Source organism: Parus major, chromosome 2, assembly GCF_001522545.3.
Source record: "Parus major isolate Abel chromosome 2, Parus_major1.1, whole genome shotgun sequence".
In the NCBI taxonomy this organism is placed as follows: Eukaryota; Metazoa; Chordata; class Aves; order Passeriformes; family Paridae; genus Parus; species Parus major.
Window position 1 is genome coordinate 65,511,796 of NC_031769.1, and position 20,689 is coordinate 65,532,484.

Genomic DNA, 20,689 nt, shown 5'->3' on the forward strand with positions numbered 1-20,689 from the left:
TGCACATTTTCTTGAATAAACAATTACTCAGCTCATTTACATGGAGAAAAGGTCATTCTTGGGACTGGAAAATGAATCAACAACCCTCTCTGGCAACCATCTTTGAGAGGGTCAAGAAGCAATTGCAGTAGAAACATGTTAAACTGCAACTTCATGTTGTAGAAATGCAACATCAACAGGCAGTTTAAGTGTTTCTGTACAGCCTTGGTTTGGTTGTGTTCAGCCCATTACAGGGTTTAGGCACATGCCTGAAGATGGAATTACATGACTGAAGTTAAGATGTGCATAAGTATTTTGTTGTGTATGGGCCTACACACTACATCTGTGTTTGTATTAAGAAGAAAAGCTGTTCTACAAGAAATTCAGGCATTTTAAAATGTATTTTTGTTCTGAACTGGAACAGGAAGTTTTATCTTGTAATTAAATGTAGGAGATTTTTAATCCCAGAAATCTTGTAATTGAGCATACTTGAAACACTGTGTCAGTAATGTTGAAAAGATTTGAGACATTAAGATTGAAATATTGCATGTCCACATATGTTACTACATTAATTAGAAGCAACTGTGAACTAAGCATGCTGGGATTGCTGGGGTTGTGTATTACCATCCCCTGGATACAGAAAAGAGCTGTGGTCTGGTCTAGCTTCTTGGCTGAGATGCAGTGTTCCATGAACATGCTTCTCAGCTGAGCAATAAAGCAAGGATATTAATCTGTGCACAAAGTAGACCTGGACCTACTAAACCCTGCTTAGTCCAACTGGATTTAGGTAGGGACAACTCAAATGTTTTGTACCAGGTCTTTGCTGCAAGTGCTTCAAAAATACAGACCCTTTACTTTTGCTTGTAGGTGGTTTGCGTTTTCCTTGGCTAGCTGGTTCTGCCTTTGATGTATCCTAAATGATTCCATACTGTCCAGGAACCATGGTAGTTTGGGCACAACACCATCATTTTCATCTGATGCTGTACATGATAACTGAGCCCCTCTGGAGCTGAGGGCTGCAGCTCTGCAGCAGCTAGCCAGGATTCAGAACTAAGCTGCAGCTACTTAAAGTCAGGTGGGGTCTTTGCAGGAATTTGAATGTTACCTTCAAGCCTGTTCTGCCATGGACATCCCACTACCCGAGGACTGCAGCTGGCTTTAAACTTAAAAGCTAAAATTTGCAAATCAAAGCTAAGCATGTTTTGGTAACTTCTTGCTAACTGTATTACCATAATCAATTGTCATTTTCTTGAAAAAGTTTCAGTACTGTGGAATCAACCTTCACTATAAGGAGACTGATGCACTGGGAAAAATTCAAGCAGCTCTGTGAGTATGTAGCAAAAATGATAGACAAAGTCTTACCAGACTGAATATATTGCTTATTCTGCTTGTGTCTGGATATAGTGGTTGTTTCAAATGGAGTGCATATCTGGGAATAGTCTATGAATGGGAATCATACTCTGTTCCTCTCTGTTTTCCCTGCTCTTCAAGTTACAATCTCTTCTCTGTCTCATTGCCTGACAGATCAAGTAGGGTTGATCCCCAAACCAAGGGCTTATTCAGGTAGATGGGCTTAAGAAGACTGAAACAATTGCTTTAGAGAGGAAACTTTCCATGGCCCAGGCTTATGGCACCTGTGGTGAAATGTATTCAGAGAAATGTTTTATCTAGAATGGGCTTTCCTTCTCTAGGAGTTAGTCTAGGAGACTCTAGGAAGTCTCTAGGTAGTTATGGCTTTGCTTGGATGTCCTGCCCTTTTCCTTTGAGGTTGAAATAAATATCTGAGGTTCATAGTCTTTGTGTCCCTATAAGCTTCTGGGTCAGCTGGCTAGCAGAGAAGTTGTCTAATCCCATTTCTGAGAGATGTTCTTTCATATTTTAAGGCCTCAACTTCAGCAAAACATAAACCAGTAAATTTAGCTGGAGACTGTGAATATTGCCCCTTATGACAGATGTCTCTGCCCTTGCTTGGCTTCTCTCTTACTCTTCCTATAAGAAACTAGGGCAGTTCCTAGTATCCAACCAATAGAATTCTTTGGATGCAGATGTGAATAAGAATAGGAGTGGGAACATGGGGTCTATGTTCAGAATAGTTATTTATTTATTTATTTATTTTATTATTATTATTATTATTATTATTATTATTATTATTATTATTATTATTATTATTATTTTATTGTTTTGGGGTTTTTTTGGTTTTGTTGCAGTTACTACATGGTATGCTTATATTTCTGTTTGAAGAATCAGACCAGCTTCACAAATGAGTATGAAAAGATTAATGTGTTTTCTCAAGCTTGTATGTACTTTACTGTAATCTGACACTTACTGTAGGAAATACATTTTATATAATTGGCAGTGGCAGACACATATTCTGATAGAAAACAAAATGTATTGAATGATACACTGTGTATCACTGATAGTGACTTGCAGCAGTATTTCCATAAAAGTAAAGAATAATTTAGCACTTGAAAATCAGGCCTCAAAACCAAAATAAAATGTTTTTCTGTTTCTATACCTAGCCTAGGATATATCTCTCCTCACTGCAGACATCAGCAGTGTAGACACATATGGCAAAACCCATCACCCCAAGCTCCCTTTACAGTCAATACAGGGAGCAGGCACTTTTAGGCCATGATTCATCTGACCTATTTACATGTCTGCTGTAGGAGGAGATGAATCACTAGACTAGATCTGTGCGGAGGATAAAGGGAGCCTAAGATGGCCAGCACAGATGTAGATGCTTGTAAAGATCTACAATTTGAATTTAGGCTTTCAGTTTGGAACAACAATTTTCCAGAGAAGAGTAAAATTTCCTAAGCCATGTTTTCCTAGCAGAATATGTGTATGAATATACACATATATGGTATTTTTCTTCCTGCAACAGAAACTTTTGCAACAATATCTTTTGAACGCTGGTCCTATATACCCTTCCAAATGTTCTGCCATCTGAAGTGCTGCCATTTTATCTCTCTCTGCCTCTGCCCCTCTTTCACATATACAGACATGTACACATACCATACTTCAGAGCTGGGCCTTCTGAGTTTTCAGCATTAACTTAAAATATGTTTCTCTATGTGTGGTAAACAGACCTGCTATTACACACAGACAGATATATTAACTGGGTTTGTTTTTTAAAAAAGTCCAAAGCAAAATATGCCAACAAAAACACCAAATGAAGATTTCTGAAATTTCCTTCTGTTTAAAAATAACAGTTTTTATTAGTTAATTTTTTTTCTTCTAGGATCTGCTCTACTCTGGCTGCAGCCTTGGTGAGGCAGAGCATCACAGGAAGAGGAACATGAATTCCAGGCAGACAAGTACTGATGCAGAGGAAGGGGGAAGACAAGACTTGAACGTCTAAGAAAGAGTGCAGGTTCCTAAGTGAAGCTGTGAGATGACAAGAGAGAGGCACAGTTATGTTATTATGTATAGAAGGCCTGAGCTGAGAGAGTCTGGTGTCTTGAGGATGATGTCCTGGCAGGTACTCTTGTGCACATGCTGTAATATAATGTTCCAGTGCATCCGTACATCCATCTATGCTGAAAATGGCACGAGGGTGATAGTTTAAAAAAAGAAGAAATGAAACCACCCTATTGGAGAGCTTTACAATTCTCAGCTGCTCCTGAGGTGTGCTTGGTGTAGCTACAGAAGGCAAAACATCCCTCCCATCTAGTCACTGGCACACAGCACAGCAACCCATTTATGTGAGCACCTGGTTGATCAGTTTGCTTGTGACAGATCTTGGCACACCCTCTCCTCTGGCTGTAAAGCTTTACTGACTTGTGTGTTTTTCCCTCCACAAACTCTTGTCTGGCATGAGAGGACTTGGAACAGAACAACCCTGGCTCTGGCAACAACAGGAAAGTACATTTTAGATAACCCTTTAGGGTGCAAGCTTTGCAGCCATTTAAGGGCTTTTCTGTGGGGTTAGGGCGGATGGGCTGTCCATCATCCAAAGGCTATTGCTGTGGGAAGGGTGCCTGTGCCTGCAAAGGTCTTTGGCAAAGGCCACGAGCATCTGAAGGCTGCTCTGAGAAATGGATATGGGCTCACAGTTCCCCACAGGGTGCTGTGCAGAAGAGAGCATTCTTCCACCGGTCATCCCAGTGCATCATTCATTAAACATTACGCCCTACAGGAAAATCAGGGTTTTGTGTTTTCCATACCCCTCCTGCATCAGCCCTGACGTCAGTCAGTAGTTTGGATCCACGGAAGTTAAATTAAGGCCAGCGCAGTCTAATAGGCAAGGGATAGCAAATGCTAAGAAGTCAAGGTAATGAGAAAATACCTGCCATCTGGAGCTGTCATAAGCACGAATTTACATCTCTCCCCACGAAATAAATAAATCACAGCCTGCAAAACATTACTCTCCCTGTGGATGCAAAGTCCTACTCCTGCCGCTGCCACCAAAAAATTTTGGCCTCCCCACTTTCTGCTTGTTCGGTGGCTTCTGCCGAAAGCCCCCGGGTGATGTGTCTGGGCGCGGGGAGACATCTGCAAGCGCTGCCTGTTGGGGCGCGATGGCTGGAGTGGGATCTGTTCTGCTGCAGCCGCTTGCTCCGGCCCTCGCTCTGACGGAAAGTTTTCCTCCTGGCTCTGACAGCACCGCAGCCACTTGGGAAAGCACATGACTTCCTTGGGAGACGGTGTTTCTTATTTGTGTTGCAGGCCTCCAGCAGGCATGGCACCGAGGCAATATTTATATCAGTTTTTGTAACATCATTGCAGCAGCTGCAATTTTGGGAACTGAAGTGCTGGCTGGAAGTGGGAGAGAGAGGCACAAAGCACAACACACCACATAGAGATGTGGATGCAAGCGGGAGGGAAAAAAGGGAAAAAAAAAAAGAAAATAAAATTGGCAACCAGCCTCCTCCCCCAGAAAGCTCATTGTGTTCCTGCGTGCCAGGGGTGCTGCTTGCCCTCCAGATGGTTGCCACAGGGCCCATCTGTGTAAAAGTGAGTCAATGGCAATTGCACCTCAGGATGCATGTGATGGGATCAGATCTGTCCCCTCAGAGTGCTTGCACTCCTTGGGGAGCAGGACAGGAGAAGGGGAGCCTCCCAGACAGGTGGTTTTCTGTGCTACAAGCCAGACAGTGTTAAGCAGTTTTCTCATACCCTTCAGCTGTGAGAAAGCATAGTTCAATACCTGTGTGCAGGTAACCAGGCTGCCCCCAAAACTGCTGCAGCCCCATGCTGTGCCTTGGCAATCAGCCCTAGCAAGCTCCTTACCCCACCTACAATGCCATGCTGGTGCAGCCGTGCTGCTCCCAGGTGCCCAGCTCAGATCTCTGACCCACACTCTGCATGTGTCCTGGAACTGCCTTTCTGTGGCTGGGAAAACCCCAGGGAGGTAGGATAGGGGTCCTGTCATTCAGATCATTTACTTGCTGTTTCCCGTTGCAGGTATGTGACCCAATTCTCTCCTTTTCTGCCCCCTGGCTTGATTTCAGTGGTGTTTAGCCAGTTGGAGGTTTGAAGCTTCTCTGGTGCTATGGGGCTGGAAGTCATAGCTGCCTGGAAGACAGTAGAGTTGTCTTCACTGTGTCTCCTTGTTCCTTCATCTGCTCTGCAGCAGAGGCAAGTGCCCTTGGTGGGTGCCATGTGCATAAGAGGGGCTCTCACCGCTGCCCACGCAAGTTCTCAGTAGGTGGTTTCTACCTCAGCAGCTGGCAGAACATAGGCCTGAATTCTTCCCTGCCCATTGCTTTCTCTCCATGTAGCTCCACTGGCCTGTGGAGTTATGTCTGGCAGAGGAGGTGTCACACAGTCTCCTTTAGTTACCTTAGAGCTTGATGAAACTAAAGAAAGTTGACATGAAGCTAAAAAGCTCCCACAAGGTGTAGCCCCAGACCTGTCAGGTGATGCACACTTTATCATGGGCAAGAGCTGAAGGTCATTTGACCCAAATATAGCTGTGTGGTGCAAAACACCTTCATTGTCCTGGACAGCACAAGGTCTCTAGAAAAAGCTGGGCTGCCAATGAGCTCTCCATGTTCATGTGTCCTGCAGTCCTCTAAAAGGACTGCTGTGAGGACCAAGCAGGGGAACCATCACTGTGTCTGCCTGGGAGGACTCTTGAAAACCAGCACCTGAAACTGCATCACAGGCTTCCTGAGGCAGACACACCATCAAAGACTGGCAACATGGTAAGCATAGCTTTTTGGACCATCTGCCTCAGAAAACCCCCTCCAGTCTCCCATTTCATATTCTCTTGTGCCATAAGCACTCCTACTTGGTCTCAAAAACAACTGAAACTTCAATGCCCAAGTTGTTTCCTTAACATAAAAACTCTGAAATGCTCCTGGTGAGAAGAGTTGGGGTAAGAAAGGCAGGGAGGGGGTAAGAAAAGACATGCCAGCTGTGGTGGCAGATCCTCTGAGGTGGTGTGGGGAGGGCTTGGCAACCCTTTCAGCACTGTCCTGTTGCAACAGGAAGGAGGAGGATATACAGAGGCTACTTAAAAGCCCTCAACTTTTTCCTTGCTTCTATTGCTTCTATTGCACTTCAGAAATTCTGCAAGGGAGAAGAAAAAAAAAAAAAAAAGAATATTTGAAAAGAAGGTACCCTCGATAACTAAAAAAACCCCTTCCTTTTAGAGCTTACTTCTATTAAATAATTGCTACATTTTAAATTGCTGTTTTCAGGGGCTTTGGGAGGAAGTTTTCTTCTCAGTCATTAATATTTTCTTAGAAGGGTTGCATGGCTTTTTCACTGCTACATGCTTATACTGAAATAGATGTGAAAGCAGTTTTGAGTAGCTCAAAAAGAAGTCTCTGATCAGCCTACATCTAAGATTTCCCTTAAGGACGTTAGTGGGAGAGAGAAATAAGTGGATAAGTGCTTTTTTCTTTCCCTTTTTTCCCCTTTACCCCCCTCTCTCTTCCCCCCTCCCCCTCTTTTTTCTCAAAAGCAGATTGTCTGGGTGCAGGAGTTAGCCCTGTAGATATTGGGTGTTTGTGTGTATAGGGACAAAAATACAATTCTCCACTTATCATCCACAGTCTGTTGTAGGCTGTAATATTTGGCTTGATTGCAGTATGACTTATAATGCCATTTTTATTAGGAAGAGGTAGCGTGTGATGCACTTTCTGAAAATATAATTTGCTATTTTGAATTCAATAATGCTTTTATGGAGGATGAGAGTGAAAGATTTTCCAGTTCTTTTACCTGAAACTTCCCAATATTTTCAGTGCCCTGCTTCTCCTAGGCAAATACTTCTGTGTTAGACGTCCCTCTCCTTCTCCCACCCCCTCCTTCTTCTCTTATTCATGTGTTTTGATGAACACAAAATGCCTTCTAATCCTTAGAGAGCTGTACTTATCATCAGACTGATGTTTTCTGCCTCTCAGGTTTTATTTATGTAAGTCTAAAAATGTGTAGCTCGCTGGCACCCCACATTGCTTTTGGCTTTTCCCATCTTGCACGTGCCATGCTAGCTCATGTTTGCTTTTTCCTTGCATTCTTTCTTTCATACTGTTACAACGTTTTTAGTACAGGATGTCTGAAACAACGAGCACCAACGAGGAGAATAAACTTCCTCTGAATGGGAGAAGAGCCATCCCACCAAACTACTCCAATGATGAAGAAAATGAGGTTCCTGAGATGGAAGCTTTTGGATTGATACCTAGAGGATTTAATCCTAGAGGTACAGTGTAAAATTAAGCTGTAAATCTGTTTTTGCATCTTCCACACTCTTAGCACAGGTCTGTGGACTAAATCCAAACCACTTTTTCCTTACATCTTTCCAATTCAGACAGTTTCTCTAGCAGCTCATGGGAAAACTTACTGAAACCACCTGTGTGTATGGAAGTGTTAGCATGGGTTATGGGTAAGGAAAATGAGGACTAAAGAAGCCGAGTGACCAGTTATCAGCTTGAACTGTGGGACTGGTTAAAAAAAGGCAAAAATGGGCTTTTCCAGCTTGATCACAATCACAGTCACGTTAAGAACCTACTGTTTTCAGGCATGGCTGTGGCAGCATTGGGGTGAAGGGCCAGAAGGAGTCTGTTTTCTTAACGGCCCATCTCGTTTATATGGCCTTAACCTGCCTGGGCAACTGCTGCAAAATGTTGTCTGGCAGGGAAAACTTTTGCTATATATGTTCAGCTCACTCACAAAAAAATAATGAGACTAGAAGGAATACCCACATAATTATTTATTCTCCTGTGAAAAATGTTTTAATCATTTGGCTGGGGAAACAAAATCATATCAGGGTAGAGAACAGACAAGTCAAAGTATGTTCCCAGTGTCAGCTCTTTGGAGTCAATCTGAAATATAAAGTACCTAAGATCTGGTTTAAAAGAAAACAGGATTAACTTCTGAATGACTCATCAATGAAATGATGTTAAATTTTTTTGTTTGTTTTAATTGAACAGCAGAACTTGTTGAATGTGGCAGCTCAGGGTAGCTGGATGTAATACTACTTAATGCTCATAGGGGACTTTTCATCCAGAGTTGAAGGAGTGCTAAATAAATGTGGACAAGAATTAATTACTGAATTTCACACATTGGGAAACAGGCAAAGAGATTTTAAGTGACAAGTTGCAAAGCATTATTTCTGTAATCCTAATCATGTGCCTTAATCACCCTCCCCTCCTCACCCCCATCTTAATACACACACATTTCTTTTAGAAGCATTTATTTTTAAAAAAATGCCTGAACAAACCAACTAGCATGTTAAGACTGCAGAAATTGTGCTTGAACCTATTCTGACAACCCTGTAGCTCTGGGGCAAGTGTGTGTGTTTAAATTGTCAAATGCAATGCTGCGCAGGTTCCAGCTAGACACTGTTTCAAACCCAATATGCTCACAGAAACTGGAGATGTATGAGTGTGGGATACCTTAGAAGGAATGCAGCCTGTAGCTAAAGCCCACCAGTACCAGGAGAAAGATTCCTGTTGCTTTTTGATGTGTTTCACATCAGGCTCTGAATGAAGTGTGGTGCTTGTGGGTGGCAGCCTCCTGCTTTTCAGAAATGCAATGGAAACTTGAGAATGTTGGGTCAAGTGAGTTGAGGCAGGGGCCCAACATGTCCTTAAGGTTTGTGTGGCCATTGGGTAAACCTGGCTATGGGACTGGGATGGCTGAAAAATAAATATATGCAAAAAACCCTATTTTTGTATAGCTGAATCAGCTCTGCTGTGCAGTTCTCTCCAATGCTTGTAGCAAAAATATGCAAGGGGTGACCTGAGGGGTGACCTGAGGGGTGACCTGAAGAGTCCCTGGAGGACTGTAGCAGCAGTCCTGTTTTGGTGCACATCAGCTGTGATCTAAGCCTGTGGTACCATCTGATACAAGTGTGGTCCCTGGATATATTATTTGGGGTAGGATGCTTCAGTCACCTGTCAGACCACATTAAAGGTTTATTGCCCCATGGAGCAATGATGGGACATTCAGGAGCTGATCTTGCTCCAGAGGACTCTCAGTGTTGTGCTTGGAGGCTCTAGAGCTGTGAGCACATCCTGGCAGAGAGCTGCTTGTGACACCTTCACCTTCCCCTGCACACCCCTACACTTCTGGGCTGTCCAGATTTTTCTGTAGTGGTTCCCAGATTTTGTTTCCATAACACACTGAAAAAATGCATGCAAATGCTTTTATCTCTGCTGTTACAACGGAGGTGTTTTCTAGCCTTTGGACATCTGATATAAACTTCTAAACACCTATGTCTTCACCTGTGTCAGGCTGTAGTCAGCCCAGAGCCATCCAGTGAGTGGAGGTGAATGCACAGGTTGTCTGGAGAGTCGCTGGAAATCAGTTCCATGGTGGTCTGGACCCTTCTCTCCACTCCACTGACTGCAGCAACCAGCCATCAACTGCCCATAATAAGTTACATACCAGGCTCACATCATTTAGATGCCTAAATTTAACTGAATTCTGCCCTTGATCTGTGCAGTGTAGGAGTCTACAGCTGAGCTAGTCACCCTCGTTTCCCTTGACAGCCAACAGAGAGAAACAGGCATTTTTAGGGTGTGATTCATTTGACCTATTTTAGCTACTACTCTCGGATGAGGTAAGACCCTGTGCTTGCCTAGCTCTCTGCTGACACCCACTTCTACTCCTCTGAATCACAGCCGGGGCGAGCAGGGCTGCTGCCAGGGCCGGCTGCGTCCCCAGCCCGGCCAGTGGGCTGCCCGCTGCTGGAGCCGGCTTTCCTGCGGGGGGAGATGCTCCTGAGGGGGACAGAGCGCTTCTTCAGCAAGAAGCTTGTGTCCCTGGAACATCCCTGTGCCGTGTCCTCCTCCCCCCTGCTTGTCCTGGCCAGCTCATCTCACCACAGTGTGTCGTGAGTGGGCTCGGTGGGAGGACACAGCCCTGTCATCCCACCCTCCTTTGCAGAGTCCGGTGACTCGCCTGGCATTTGTGCTTCCCCTGCTAGCAGAGTGATGGGCGCTTCATTTGGAAATTCATGCTATTTTTGGTAGTAATTCAAAGCCCTCCCTCTCTGGTTGACTGAGGAAACCTGGTGTTTTAAGGCTACTCTTTTTATTTGAAAAACTGCTCAACCTTGTGCTCATTTATTTCCCTGTGAGCTTAACATTACACAAGCTTTAAGAAGGCATCACACTGTTGCCTCTCATGCAGCAAACCTGCTTGCACTGAACTACAGGCTACAGGCAAACCCTCAAGTGGACCTGACTTCAAAGGAGGTCTCGGTTGGCCACCTGTCCCTCACAGATGAGCATCACCTGGAGCTTTCCTTGGATCACACCCTGATGCTGGTCTTAGCACATCCCTTTATCCTGCACATGTTTTGCTCTTTGTAATTACCATTACTGTAATTAGCACAGGCTCAGCTCTGGGTTATCTTCATCTGGCAAGCTTAACGTACATTTTAAGACTAAGACCAAAAATGAAATATGTTTTTTGCAGATGCGTATGGCTGTGTTATGACAGGAGCCATGCAAAGTCCTATAATAAAATGAAGCAAATGCTGATCTGAAAGCCCAGGGTGGATTGGCTTTGCAGTTCCTTAAAGGGACTAACATGCAGAGGAAGGATGGGGTCACTATTGCCTTTTATTGCAAAAGAGGAGATGAAAATAAAACAAACCCTCAGCTCTGTTTTTATGCCTCCTTGGAATGAAGGAGAAGCTGAGCCAGTTTCTTATTGATAGCTTCACTCCTCACAGAACCCCAAAATACACAGCTTTTACATGTAGTGCTTTTAGGCCAGATGGGTTTGAAAGCTATAAGGGGAGATATTCTCCCCTGTCCCTGCTTTATCCCTGTACAGAAGATTCCTGTCTCGTGTAATTTAATTGTGAGTTTTGTCAGCATTTTTGAGAGGGCATTGGTAAGTTTTGCAATGAGGGAGGTGGAGGCATGCCCTACTTCACAGAGGGGCAATGAGAATGATTTCTGAGGAAAATGTTTCATACAGACATTTCTATAACTTCAGCAGTGCTAAAGTCAGTGGGTTTTTACAGTAGTTATTCCAGAAGGTTGGTGAATTAAGCAGAGAATAACAATAACATTGTCATGGGACTTTAAGCCTGACTCAGGATTGAACAGAGTATTCTAGCTTTTTTGCAAGTTAGGCTGAGCAGGAGGCAGATGGCTTTGGGTTCAGCTATTCGGGGCTTTTCCATGAAAGGTTCCTTATCATGCTGTGTCCTCAGGCATATTCTTTTCCTTCTGTTTCCTAAAGGACACAGATAAGGACCTGAGGGATGATGCAAGCAGGAGTGGGACCTACTCCCATCGCCCTTACTCCCCTGTCTCCCAATAGTTGTTGCCCAGAGCCCAGCTGGAGCAGGAGAAGCACCATGATTCCCATCCAGGGAAGGTGCTGCCTGCAGTGCTCTGCTGATGTCCAGAACTGACAAATTAAACAATTGTGCTGAGCTTCTGTGAAAGGGGCCACATTCAGCCCTCAGTGACTTGAATGTCCGACTCACTCACTGAGCACATCATTCTTGCCCACAGTGTGGTTAGTAGAAGGCCAAATTAGCCACCATCACAAGTACGCACAGCTCCACCAGCTGCTGTAAATGTGCAGCTCTTTTTGCCAGGCATGAGTTTGGCTCTGTCACTCTAAGTATAAAATTCAGGAATTAGCTTGTTTCTAACTGTCAGCACCTGGAAGGACAAGCTGAGAGCTGCAAACCTAGCTTTACCCTGCTGTCTCTTTCCTGGTGGTAAGCAGTAATGGTCCTGCTCCTCCTGGCAGAAGTTCCATGATTATTTGCCTAAGCTTGTAGGCAAAAGAACAATGTCCAGTTCATTTTCATGTGGTTTCTCACAGTGTGAGAAGACTCCTATTGTGCAGGTTCATGGCGTGGTACAGTCATGTAGCTTATGGTGACTGCAAGTGCCTGTGGCTATCCCACTGCCACCCCACACTGGTCATTTGCTGAACAAACAACTTCTAGCTTGCTATAAACCTTTAGACAGTCTGAATTTGAATGGAGCAAAGCTTTGCCTGTGCATGTTATAGATACCTACTGCTTGCCTGTAACTGCTTGCCTGTAACTCTATGCTGTAATTATATGCTGTGATGATATATTTAGTTTTCATAAGGAGACACTAATAGCAGTGGAGGTGTACTGAGAAGCTGAGACATAACACATGCAGTACACCCAAACCTTATCTAACAGAGGCAATCCAAACTCTCAGCTGAATGCAAGATCATTAACTGCCTCTCAGGCTCTTCAGCTCTCAATACTGGTAGCATTTTGCAAAATAACATATTTAAGTGTCACAAAGCCCCTCTGAATTTGCATTTTACAAATGGGGGGCTACTAGAAGGGAGACAAGAAGCCCCAAACATCAAAGTCACACTGATTGCTCTGGTAAACCTGTGATAGCAAGGCCCAGACTTGCAGAAAGACGATGCCATTGGAAAGATGGGTCCACACTCTCCTTGGGGTCATTGAACTTCCAACACCTAGTGCTCTTTCTGTGGTTGCTCTCACCATGCAATAGAAGCCTTTTAGCCTCTGTGAAAATGGCAAATGGACAGAGAAGTGTCTGTCCATAAATCTTTTCTCAGCTAGGAGCACGTAAGCCCCAGACAGATCCAGCATGTTCCTCTTGCATGGTGTTCTTTCCCTGGAGAAGGGGAGGGCAGGGACTCTAATGATGTTGATACCAATAATGACATTTTAGCACACTGACTCCTTCCCCCCCTGTTCATTTATGTGTCTCTGCAGATTACCTGCGTGTTGTGGATATTTATATGTTCAAGGAGCCTCACGAGATCAACAAGCAGGAGCACCACACTGACAAGTACTACAACCCCAAGCTGATAGTGCGTCGGGGACAGGCTTTCCAAATCCAGATTGACTTCAACCGACCCTACAAGCCAGAGACAGACCAATTCTGGCTGGAGTTTTTGATGGGTGAGTGCCTGGCAAAGGCTGTGTCTTATAAGCAAAGCAAAGCCATTGTCTCTCATAAACAGGAAAACAACAGAACTTAATGGCTGGGTCTTTTCCTGTTATGATTGATAAACCATAAAAACAGGCTTAGCCATCAGCAGGGAAGTGTTTTTCTAAACAGGGATTGAATCCTTTCTTGAGAAAACCAGCAGAATTTTAAGTGAGAGAGGAAGGAGCAAAATCTGGGCGTTTCTGTTTCGTAAGAACCTGTACTTTTTGAGCTTTCAAAGTTAAATCTGGTTAATGCTGTATGGCAATGATGAAAGGTAGGTGGAACAGGAAACCTCTTTTGTTAGTGTTTAGGAGATGTAGGGAGGAAGAGTCTGTTGTTTGAGGCAGGAGAGGTGACTGTATGATCTGAGATAGCAAAATATTGATTACATAAAGAGGTGAAGTTACACCGGGTAGAAGAATCTTACAACTTTTCAGCCTGCATTTGCAAACAACTTAGTAGCAAGAGATAAAGTTCAACGACTGTAATTTTGGACCAGAAACAGAAGCATAGAATCACTAAGGCTGTAAATGACCTCTGAGGTTGTTGAGTATACATGTTAGCCTAGCACTGCCATGTTTATTACCAAATTATGTACCCAAGTAGGGGTGGTGATTCCACCACTTCCCTGGACAGCCTGTTCCAATGCATGGCAACCCTTTCAGTGAAGAGATTTTTCCCAATATCCAGTGTAAACCTCCCCTGGTACAACTTCAGACTATTTCCTCTTGTTCTATTGCTTGCACCTGGGAGAAGAGACCAATCCCCTTCTTGCTACAGCACCTTTCAAGCAGCTATAGAGAGTGATAAGGTCTCCCCTGAGCTGCCTTTTCTCCAGGCTAAACATCCCCAGCTCTCTCAGCTGATCCTCACGAGACTTGTGCTCCAGACCCTTCAACAGCTCTATTGCTCTTCTCTGGACACTCTCCAGCACCTCCATGTCTTTGTTGTAGTGAGTGGTCCAGAAGTGAACACAGGATTTGAGGTGTGGCTTCACCAGTACTGAGAGACTTACTCAGGACAATATCAGAGACTTTCTTGATTTATTGGCAGAAGAGAAAGAGAGCTTTTCCTCTCACTGAGAAATCTTCATCAAAGACCCAGGTCCAAAGTTAGCTGTTGAGTCACTGAAGGCATGGGACTAGAGAAGGGCATAACCTCACTAGAAAAGGAGAGAAGCAAAAGGGTTTCCTGCTGTGCTCCAAAGATGGTCCCACCAAATTCTGGTCCCTCCAGCACAACTCTGGGAAATACCCAGCATCATTTAGATTGATCTGTGAGTTTTTGTGTTAAGACATCAATGTTCCCCTCATAAAGTCTTTAAAGTAGGATATAATTGATGTTTTAATTTACTTTCCTGTGAGGTGCAGATCTGAAATTTGTTACACTGAGTCTTTTCGATTGTTGAATTATGATGATGTGGCCATTTATTAGATTTGTTGCCTTCTAAAGCTCGATGGGCGTTTATCTCTTAAACATATGTGCAGTGAAAATGTTAGTGTCTGCACATTTTTTTTTCATGGGTCTCTTCTTTCTAATTTAAATTAGGGTTGGGAGGCATGTTATGACAGTCCAGTGAATGATTGGCTGAACAGCCATAAGTGCCTTTAAAAATGTAATATGCATAAATATCATTAGTTCTTTTGGGATTTAATTAAATTCAAGATTGTTCCCTTAATCTTTATATGTTTAAAACAAACAACTGTATCAAGAAGACATGGAAAATGGAACATTTGTTTTTTATTGCACTCGGTGCAGTTTGCATTTGTTTTAATCAGATATTCTGTACTGGAAGAAGAAAATTAACACTTCTTTTGACATTGCACAATCTGCTTAAGAGAACACATTCATTTATTTCTCTGTTGCTCTTTCCTAACACATCCATCCAATACTCTCATCTTCAGTCATGGCAGGAATGGGGTTAAGACAGCCTGAGCCAGGGGAGTCTCTGCAATAAACACAGCTCTGAATGATTCCTTTGGAGCTAGCCCTGAGTGTGTGGTGGAATTCCCCTCCCTCTTCTTCACTGTCGCTGTGAAATGGGATGGGTGTCCATGTGTGGTGGCTGGCAACTGGCTGCAGATACAAGATAGTGTTCAATGCTATTGCCCTTCCCTCTTTTTTCTTTGCTTCTGTGAGCACCACTGCCCTCTTGTTGCAAGGACTTTAGCTCACAGAGATTCAACTGGGAGGTGTTCAAGCTCCTCTTCTGGGAACTGGTCAACACTCACCACTCTGCAAACGTTTCTCTTTGTGAACATGTGGTGAAACTGCTGTATATTTGATTCTCAGAGGCTAGCAACAAGAAGCAAAACAAAAACAGCCCACAGAAGAGAAGAAAAATTCAGAAATTAAATGCTTGATTCCTGCTACTTCTCCTTTTAGTATCAAGGCTAATGTTTAATGCTGAGAAGAGGAAGGAAATTTCTCTTACTTAGGAAAGACAACTGGCTGCTGAATGTCTCAGTGCTGTGCTCTCAAACCTTTTGTCACAGGGAGATGTGGCCATTTTCATCCAGTTTTTTTTAGTTTCTCTTCCTGAAGAGCTGGTTCTCATCTCTCGTACTGCCTGAACAGCAGAACCCAGTCCAAAAGCTCTTGCCCAGGCTGCCTGTGGGCAATGGAGAGAAGCAGGCACCTCCAAGAAGAGTTTAACCCTGTTGTCTTAAAGTGGGATGAACTCTCTTCTTTTTTCTTTTTTCTTCCTCTGACACTCTCTCATAGACCAGACTCTGACATTAAGAACACTGAAGGCAGGGAAGGTGAATCTGTCAGGCAGAAGCTATCCCTAGGGAGTGGCTCAGACAGCAGCCCTGCAGCAGGGGCAGCTTGAGCTCCTTTTTGTGCTGAAAGGAGTATGCCTCCTAGGAATGTGCTGAGTTTGGGAGATTAAAGTGATGGACACACAGAAATATTGGCAGGCTGCTGTAAGATGACCTTTCCAAGGAGCACTCTGTGCTCCTGAGCAGTAGATTTCAAATGGTGGAGCAGGACTGTTGAATAGAATAACCTAGGTTGGAGGGGCCTCTGGAGTTCTCATCTAGTAGTCTCTAGCCTGTGGTCAAAGCAGGTCCACCTTCTCCAGCATCTCTGGGTCTTTGCCTTATGAGCAGGTTTTGAGTATCTCCAAGAGCATGAATGTTTCCCCAAACAATGTGGACCAGGCTGTCCTGAACTGCAGAATATTTTGTGTGGTTCAAGGTTCTATTCTCATAAGGTACAAAGTTACTCTATAAGGATGGCTGGCCTTGGTTCCCAGGGAATACAGTTGGAGCTGGGAAAGCTTGAAGTCTCCTTTTGCAGGGCTGTGCCTGCAGTGGGGGATATTTATACAACAGTGCCTATGAAGCTATTCAGAAGTTATTAGTTCCCAGCTCTGAGAAAGTTCCCAGAGTTGACATTAATCCATCACAGAATTTTTATCCATTAAAGACTAATTTTGATCCTGAAAAATGTGACAATTGTGATGGATTGATCCTGTGGGTGTGCACAGAACTATTCTATTTCCGTTATTCCCTAAAATTTACTTTCCTTTCACTTTTTTTTTCACTCCTATTTTTTCTTCCTGTGCATCATTAAAAGGATGATTAATGAAGCAAGTAAAGCAAGTAGAGACTGCTTAATCCTTTTAATTGATAATGAATCAAGGGTACCTGGGACAAATACTTCTTCTGTCATGTGAAACTAGATCTGAAACACTCAGAGAGCAATCTTTAATTACAATCCTTTTGAATTCACAGTCCATTTAAACACCATTTTCACAAAATTCATGGGTTAAATTGTATAATCAAAAATATGTATATGTAAATATACATAGAATATATTTGTGTATATGTAGATATATATATATATGTGAATATATAAATAATTCACTCCAATCACTGTCAGAAAGTCACTTTTTCAGATATTTTTCTGTGATAGTTCTTTATGACTGAAGTCATTCTTACTTTAACAGACTGTTTTCTGTAGAGTCATCCCTGGTGAAATTGACTGAAATGCTAACATGCAAATTATTATAATTCAGTTTTGCACATAATCCTTCATTAAATTAGGACCATAGTTGCCTGCCAAAGTATGGAACACAATGAATGTGCCAAAAAATACACATGGAAAAATATCCACTTATAAAGAGTAATTAGATGTAATTCCAGTTCTTGTGCTGGACCTCAGCCCTGCCACATTACCTATGGTTTGAGAGCTGCTCAGTCAACACATATTTCCTTTATTTCTTTCTGCTTCCTGGTTTTTACAGGAGGAAAGGTAAGCATCACCAGTTGGATGATACTCGTTTTATTGGTCTGGGGTTGCAGTGTAAAAGCCACAAGAGAAGTGCTGATGCTGTGCTCTTGTTCCCCACAGTGTGATCTTGTTCCCCACAGTGGGATTAATCCCACTTGGATTTGGATCCTCAGTGAACCCACAGGAGCCAATGGACTCCTTCATCCACCTTGATCTGTCCTGACTCCTGTCTTTGTAGTGATGGAAATACTTTGTGCTCCTCTTTGTTTTCCACAATGTAAGGCTTAGCCTGGCTGAGCATAGTTCCCACACCTGGGACAGCCAGTTTGGTGTGAATGCTGCAAAGTTTCCCCTGGCACCACTGCACTGGCAGGGATTTCTCTGAAAAGCAGATGTATGATGAGATGGGCTTATACAGCCTTCAGTCTTGATTTTAGTAGTAGTTTCCAGTACGTGGCTGTAAATCCTTGAGGGGTTGATGAGTTTATATGGTGCATCCTGACTCTAATGATGTATTTCCCCACATCCTCATAAATTGATGTCTATTTGTGTTTTCCTTAAATGGCTTCATAAATCTGTATATATTGGTCTAGCCCTAAATGTTATTATGAACGTTTTATTCATTGACGCACTTCTGGAACGACCATAAATTCCAGTCCCCCAGGCTAACATCGCCTTTCCACACATGTGCATGTGTGGGCACCCACACACCTGCCCGTATGCTCTCCTCAGGCTTCTATAAATCATTGGCTTCTGGCCTGAGATCAGAGGCTTACTGCTCCTTTTTCCACAGTCTTCCCAAGCCAGTTCCAGAGGGATAGTTACAAACACATCAAAGAAGCTAAGAGCGTAAAGATGTTAGAGCTGATGCCATATGGCTTATTTAGGTGACACCAAATTCCCATTTGTAGTCGGATGGATATCTGAGTTCAAGTAGATAGTCAGAGGTCCAGTTCAGGATACACACACCAGAATCACTGGAGCTCTTCACAATGTACAGCATCCACGGCCTTTCCCTGTTTTCACAGCAGAGTTGGGACAGGAATGATTCCGGGGTTATTGAGGTTTTGATGGTTTTTTCAGGCAGTAATTCTGCCTTAGTGGGAAGTATTGCTACATCTGCTGTCACCCGTCCTCCTCAGCCGCTCTGGGGCAGGGCAGGCTGTAGCCAACAGAGGTGCTGGAATATGAGATGTCCCCCAGCACTAGGGATGGGATGTTGAGCTGAGTTCTGACTCTGGGTGAAAGTTGTTCTTTGGAAAACTTTGGATCTTCATGTTTTAGGAGATTTCTTGTCACTGTCGGACATGAAATGATTCACACAGACACAGCTCGAAGTGTGATGAAAGAAGAAAGTTTATTTTGTCTTTTTAGTATTTACAGATTTTTGACAATGACCAGGGATTGAATAGTCAGGTCACCACCTTCCCAACCACACTGGCCATGAGAGACGTCTATCAAAAGGTATTATCTTTAATGGAATGTATAAACACCTATGTTTATAGTTACTTTCCTGGGAAAGTGGCTAGAAATTATGAAAACAATATCAAAAGGTCTGATTCTCAGGGTGACAATTTTTTGGCATTATCAAGAGAACTGGTCTAGAGGACACATTGTGTTGGCAGGTAACTCAGCACTGTGAGTTTATTAGATCCTCGTTTCACAAAGAAGTACTAAAATTGAGCAGAGATATAGAAACACCTGATGGTCTAAACCTGGAGTCTCATTTTGTGAAAGAAAAAATACTTTATTAGCAGTGGAACATATTTCCTAGAGACTGACTCCCAGCAGACAAGAGACCTATTTGCCAGCTCTTAGCAAAAAACAAACCTCTCCACTTTCTGAAAAAAGGCATTGGGGTATTTTTTCCCTCCCCTCTGGAATTCCCAGCTGGGCCCCAGAGGAGCAGAGAGGAGGGAGTCCCTTGAGGTGGTCTATGAATGCACTATTTCATGCAAAGCAATCTTTATTAGGCAGATTTTTGCACTGCTGCTGCAGCATCAAGTGGCACATAAAATCTGGCTGTATTTCTTAGTTGTTTTACTAGCTAAGGTGTGTGGCTCTGATGTGTGTTTTACAGTTGTAAAGTACTAGAAACATTCACTGCTGGGACAGAGTGGCCAGATGTTGAGGATTCATTACTGGAGCCATGAGTAAAACTTCTTTCAAGATATTTGCGTTTACTACATTTCCAAGTTTGTATATAGCACTTCTGAAGGCAGTGGAATTTGAGGGTGGGAGGAGCCCAGATGAGATGTTAGGGATTTAGAGACTACTGCTTTTAACAAAAAATTGCTTCTTCTTCTTACTTCTTTTGATTGTTTGAAATTTTATTGGAGCACCTCTCCTGTTTCTTTCTAATTTGTTTTACTCTGTGTTTTATGTCATAAATCCCAAATGCAAACACCCATCTCCAAGACTGCTTGCTATCAGAAGGCTTACCTCTGCTACACTCTATGGCGCTGTACTGTTGACTTCCAGCTTGAAGATATTTATCAACATATCACAATTATTATACTTCCATGGATGCTGTTGAAATAGATTTTTTACCCTTTATATGAAAGAGTGTCTCTAGATAAAACAAGTGAACTTATAAGAAAATTGTTAATTATTGTGTATAATATATACTCCAAAGGGAGACTGATCACTTGACTCCTTGAAAAGCCAAGGAGGGTTCCTAAAAACATAAAGACTACTGAGATACAGTTTGTTCACCTCCTTCTCTTCTGAGGTATCCCACTTCCATCAGGAAGGAAATGTCTTGAGAAGCTCACTAGATATCTAATATTTGTGCTACCAAACTTTCCCTCCTTGCTGCTGGAAGTAAAGCTCAGTTGTGTAGGACCTATCCAAGAGCACCTGCTGGTCCCTCCAGTGTCTGTGCCAGCAGCACAGCACTAATTCAGCCATGGCATTTATGAGCTGTTTAATGCACACACACACACATCAGTGTTCATGCCCACTGGGGATCGAGGGGAAAACTACACTACATGTAATCAGGAGCTTCCAGGGACAGGATAGAGAAGGAGAAGGAGGAGAATAGTCCAAGCAAGCCCTGGTTCCTGTTAGTCACATGTAAAGGACAGCAACAGAATTGG

The 20,689-nt window shown here is 43.2% G+C and overlaps 1 protein-coding gene across 4 annotated transcripts in view; it reads left to right on the forward strand.

Annotated features, from left to right (window-relative positions):
- Positions 1-3,433: 3,433 nt before the first annotated feature.
- Positions 3,434-20,689, forward strand: part of F13A1 (coagulation factor XIII A chain) — a 60,827-nt gene continuing 43,571 nt past the window's right edge. Inside the window, exons 1-3 of one of the 4 annotated variants that reach the window (XM_033512088.1) lie at positions 3,434-3,460; positions 7,474-7,627; positions 13,133-13,321. In XM_033512088.1, coding sequence (XP_033367979.1) covers positions 3,446-3,460; positions 7,474-7,627; positions 13,133-13,321 — 358 coding nt within the window. In that variant the 5' untranslated portion in view covers positions 3,434-3,445. Of the gene's footprint in view, positions 3,461-6,110; positions 6,129-6,428; positions 6,543-7,473; positions 7,628-13,132; positions 13,322-20,689 lie in introns of those variants that run through there. The other 3 variants (XM_015618118.1, XM_015618119.2, XM_015618116.2) reach the window with 3 other exon arrangements.